Source organism: Panthera uncia, unplaced genomic scaffold (genome assembly GCF_023721935.1).
Source record: "Panthera uncia isolate 11264 unplaced genomic scaffold, Puncia_PCG_1.0 HiC_scaffold_701, whole genome shotgun sequence".
NCBI classification, from domain to species: Eukaryota; Metazoa; Chordata; class Mammalia; order Carnivora; family Felidae; genus Panthera; species Panthera uncia.
The window spans coordinates 25,290-30,452 of record NW_026059871.1 but is presented as its reverse complement, the minus strand read 5'-3'; the positions used below and the strand labels follow the sequence as shown (position 1 = coordinate 30,452).

Sequence of the window (5,163 nt, the reverse complement as noted above, 5' to 3'; positions counted from 1 at the left end):
GCAGAAAGGCCGGGTCCCCAAGAGCCTGTCCCAGGACCCCGCCCCCCGCCCCGGGAGCCCCAGCCGCGGGAGCCCCAGCCGCCGGGCCCCGGCCTGGGACTCCGGGATCGCGCCCATACCTAGACCGTGCACGGCTGCGGGCTTTACTCGGTGCAGAGACCAGTCCCTGCGCTGCAGGCGGAGAAACTGAGGTCCGGGCGCCTGGGGCGGAGCTGGCCCCCGGGCGAGCCCGAGCTCCCGCCCCCGGCCGGCCCCGCCCCGGCCCGTAAGAGGCCCCCTGGGCGCCTGGCGAAAGCGCACAGTGCTGCGCGGGGGCCGGGGCCAGGACCGCGATGGCGGCTCAGCGGCTGGGCAAGCGGGTGCTGAGCAAGCTGCAGTCTCCGTCGCGGGCCCGCGGGCCGGGGGGAAGCCCCGGGGGGCTGCAGAAACGTCACGCGCGTGTCACCGTCAAGTATGACCGGCGGGAGCTGCAGCGGCGGCTGGACGTGGAGAAGTGGATCGACGGGCGCTTGGAGGAGCTGTACCGCGGCAGGGTGAGGCAGGGAGGGGTATGGAGGGGTGGGGGGAGGGACCCACAGACCCCGGGCCCGCACACTCTACGCCCTTCGGGTCTCCGGTTGCTTGCGCTGGCCTCGGTCACACAAGAGAACGCACGCACGGGACCAGGCACTCATGGGACTCCTTGGCCCTAGTGTCTCCCCTCCATGGCACTATGCTTGTGGACACGGACACACACTTGGGTCTCCAGAGATGTGTCCAAACACCTGGGGAAGGCCAGTGATTGAGCACACGGGGGGTGAGGAGGCAAAGTTGCAGAGCCTGAGCGGCCATATCTGGAGAAAAGTTGGGGGAGGAGGAGGTCTTAAAGCCAAACATAGATATGGTGACCGGGAAGATACTAAGAAGACGAGACGCACAGCAAAGGAAGCAACAGCATTTACAGACGTGCACAGTGACAAGTTAGAGCCACTAGCAGACACAGCAACAGAAGCAACAGCCAGGTACAGACGTACAGACTCTCAAGGACACTCGCTGTGGTCACCTACAGATCAACGTGTGCCGTAATTCCAGGCACCCACAGGCACCCTAGCACAGGCCACAGCCCCATGCAGACACACAGTTACAACGACAACCACACAAAAGGGCTCCGGTTACAGCTCTTCATAGATACACAGTGTAGCAATTCACAGACGGTCCCAGCTTCACCTACCCCGGGACACCAAATGGTTCAACTAACAGCCACCCATTTTCTCCTAAAAGCAAAACCAATAACCACGTGGCAAACACAATGGCAGATGCGACAGCCACTCACAGACATAAAATCACAGGAATGACCGCTACACCCGGACAGAAAACCACACAAGCGACACAGGTAGAAACAGATGCCCGACGGCAGAAATTACCGCCGTCCTGTCCGTGGGCACCCGGGGCCGAAGCTACCGCCTGAGGTGTTGACGCAGAGGCCGCAGACAGACATTTCACACGCTGGGCTGGAGTCTCTGCTTGAAGTCAACACTGTGCAACACAAAAACGCAGTCACGGGGACCTGATGGTTGTGTCGCTGTACCGGCAGGACGCACAAATGCTCCTCAGCACGGCTTGGAGGCGGAAGGAGCCATGGCCCCTCACGGTGACGTGGGGTCCTTTTGTTCTGACATGCGGGTAGGCTCCTGGAAGTGGACAGAGAAGTCCAGTTGCCAGTGGTAGGTGACATCCTCAGACAGTGGGCGCTATAGCTGCCATGACACATTGACGATGACACAGCTAAGCCAGAGCCACACGCCTCCCAGTCACGGGACCATAGGCCCCCGTGCAATACACACACACACACACACACACACACACACACACGAGGCCGCACACCTCTGCCTCTTGGGCCGGCCCCAGCCCCTTGGCATCGGGCTCTGGCTCACACGCAGAGCCTCGCGCAGGCTGTGTGACACACTTCTAGACTCTCCCTGCCTTTGCCCCTTCTCCGCACACAAACCGAGGACCAGCCAGCCCTGAGGTCCACAGTGAAGTCAGAAGCACTTTGGGTGGGGGAGGAAAAAATCTGTAGCCTCAGGGATCTCTTGCTTTGACAGCTGGATTCTGTCCCCTACAGGGATAATGAGCCTGCATTTGGCTCTTTGCCCCAAGAGGCTATACTAGAAATCCCCCTCGTGGCTGCTTACAGTTGGGCTCGTGGCTCATCCCGCCCGTCCACTCTGGGGGGCTTTGGTGGCCACCTCTCTGGACTGACCAGGGCACACTATTGGCCCTGGGGGCTGCCCTGAGCCCTACCCACCCTTGCTGTCCTCTTGGGCAAGGGGCTGCCCCCCAGCAGGAGGCTCTGGCCTGCCTGCTCCCCTCCCCCACACCTAGTGCTTAGACTTTTCCTTGAAAGGGCAGAGCCAGCCCCTCTCCTGAATCCCAGAATCTGACATTCCAAGACTCGACCAGGCCTGTTTCCCACTATGGGAACTGGGGCCAAGAGGAGAGACCTGTGCCAGCCCCAAGGCTCTCTGGGCCCTGGGGCCCAGGCATCTGAGCTGGTACAGGCCCCTTGGCCTCTGTCAACCCATCTGTCACCCCTCCCCCCCCCCCCCCCCCCAACACCCAGATGTCCCGCCTTGGCGGTGCTGTCCCTGACTGCCACATTGTTGCTCCAGAACACGCCAGCTGGGCCCTGGGGCTGGTGGGGCTTCTCCAGAGCCCTGGACAAAGGCGAGGGAGGGACAGGAAAGGGACCCTGACCACCCCTCCCTCCCTGCCTTAGGAGGCAGACATGCCTGATGAGGTCAACATTGATGAATTGTTGGAATTAGAGAGTGAAGAGGAGAGAAGCCGGAAGATCCAGGTAGGTGGGGGTGGGGTGGGGGGGGAAAGCTGCCGCCCCAGCAATAGTTACCAGGTTTATTGAGCACTTAGTATGTGCCAGGCACTGTTCCAGTTGTTTTGCACTTAACTCATTTTATCCTCACAAACCCTGTCAAGGGTTTATCATCTCCGTTTTGTTATTATCACTATAATTATCTCCCATTTTCCAGATGAGGAAAATGAGGCCCAGAGAGATTTAATCACTTGCTCAGGGCCCCAGCTCAGAAAGAGCAGAGCTGGGAGTCAAGGCCAAGCAGTCTGACTGCTCTGACCTTGCTGTCAGGACCTGTGCTCTCCCAGAGACAGGAAGTACTGTGTGACCTTCTGGCCCTTTCTGGATTCAGAGCTGGTCACGGTGCGAGTTTCTGGACTCTACCCTAACGCCCTCCACCACGCCCCCTCTGCCCCTCCTTGCTCCGTAAGACCCTTGGGCCATGTTCCTCTCTTGAAACCAGATGGGAAGTCCACCCTAGAGTCTGACTTCCTTTTGTCTTGTTGCCTCGGGGCTTTGTTGGGAAAGAAGGGGCTGGAGGGGATTAGGTGCTAGTCATTTACTATTTTCTCTTTTTTTTCGGGGGGCTGGGGTGTTTAGGGACTCCTGAAGTCGTGCAAGAACCCCACAGAGGTGAGTTTGCCCTCCCACGCGGCAGGCCCTGTTCTGGCCCCCTGCATCCTGGGGGAAAAGGGGGTCCCTGGGGAGGAGGGAAGGCGCTGTCTTGCCCAGGGTCGTCAGAGGGAACTCTGGGGAGCCCTCTGTGTCGCTCAGCCCTTTTCTCGTCTCCAGTGGTGTCTTTGTCTTCCTCACCCTGGCTCCTCTCTCCCCATCTGCCACTGGGGCCCCATTATCTCCTCCCCACTGAGATGCTCCCCATCTGTCTCCGGTTTCTGCCTTTCCTCTGCTGTTCTCTCCTTGGGGCCTCCAGTCTTTGGGCTCAGCCTCTCTCCGGGTATCCCCTACTCCCCTCCCTGGGCTGCTTCTCCCTTCCCCACCTCTGGGGCCCTCCCATCCCTGCAGGCCCTGAAGCTGAGCGGCCCAACCCCTCCCACTTCCTTCCCTGCTTTAAAAGGGAAAAATATTCATGTTTCTCTAAATGGCTCTGGGCTGCCTGAGGGACAAACGTCATTGTGTGTCTGTCTGCCCTGGAGCGAAGGCCTCTGTCCCTGGGGACCTTCCTGGTGATCTCTTGGCCTGAGAAACCTCTTGATGTCTCTCTGTGGCTATTTCTTCTCTGTCCTTTCGTCTCTCCCTCTGCATCTGTCTCTGTCTCTGTCTTGGTCCCAGTTTCTGGGTCTCTATCTCTCCCTGTGTCTCTCACTGTTTCTCTCCGACTCTCTCTGTTTCTCTCCCTGTCTTTCTCTGTGTGTCTCCCTCTCTCTTTCCCAGTCTCTGCCTTTCATCCCCCTCCCTAACTACCCCCACTCCCTCTCACTGACCAGGTCAGAGGGAATGGGGGCTGGGTGGGTGGGGTTGGCCCCACCCCTCCCCATGTTCTCAGGACCCCTGCCCTGTCCTCAGGACTTCGTCCAGGAGCTGCTGGTGAAGCTTCGAGGCCTCCACAAGCAGCCAGGTCTCCGCCAGCCCAGCCCCTCTGGTGACAGCAGCCTGAGCCCCCTCCAGGGCCCGGCCCGGACCGCGCCACCCTGACCTTCTCGCCTCTGCGGCCCCCTCCCTTCTCCCCTTCACTCCACACCGTCCTGGCTTGTTTATAAGTTGTATGTAATGGTTCTATAACAACACTGCGTGCCTGTTTTTCCTCTCCCTGATCACTGGGCTTCCCCGAGCTCCCCCAACACCTCCCTCTCTCCCGCTGCATCTCCTTGTGTCCCAGCACCCGCAGCTGGCCCGACAGATGGAGGCTCACGCCTCAGCCAGAGAGCATGAGAACAGGCCCTGCTGACCTTGCACCCCTGCCCCCCGGGACTCATCTTGTCATTCCCCACCCCCCCACCCCACCAGCCTTGGTCGGCCCAGCACAAGCCAGCAAGGCCCCAGTAGGTGTCATTCAGGGTTCCTGTGGGAATGATGGTCTGTGGTCCTTGCATCATGGGAGACGTGCAAAACCAAACGTGCCCAACATCACCACAAGATGCCATGAACAGACCAATTTAAGGGGGCTTCCTGAAGAAAGTGACATTGAGGCAAGGCTTTGAAGGATGCATGGGAGTTTGTGTGAAACGGGTACCCTTATCGGAGGACTCTGAACCTTGTGGGTGGAGGGACTGACATTGAGGCTAAGCCGGGGAAGATACCAAATATTGGCAGGGCCATCGGCTAATCAGGATGTACAAGTCCCCTGGAGCTGG

The 5,163-nt window shown here is 59.6% G+C and overlaps 1 protein-coding gene across 2 annotated transcripts; it reads left to right on the top strand.

Annotated features, from left to right (window-relative positions):
• The first annotated feature begins 112 nt into the window (after positions 1-112).
• Positions 113-4,646, top strand: LOC125918360 (protein phosphatase 1 regulatory subunit 14A). 2 transcript variants are annotated; one of them, XM_049624362.1, is made up of 4 exons: positions 113-533; positions 2,759-2,839; positions 3,452-3,484; positions 4,356-4,494. In XM_049624362.1, the coding sequence occupies exons 1-4, from the start codon at positions 333-335 to the stop codon at positions 4,398-4,400; spliced, it is 360 nt and encodes a 119-aa protein (XP_049480319.1). In that variant the 5' UTR covers positions 113-332; the 3' UTR covers positions 4,401-4,494. The 2 variants fall into 2 exon arrangements, with proteins under 2 accessions (XP_049480319.1, XP_049480318.1); XM_049624361.1 differs by having other exon boundaries at positions 229-533; positions 4,376-4,646.
• The last annotated feature ends 517 nt before the right edge of the window (positions 4,647-5,163 follow it).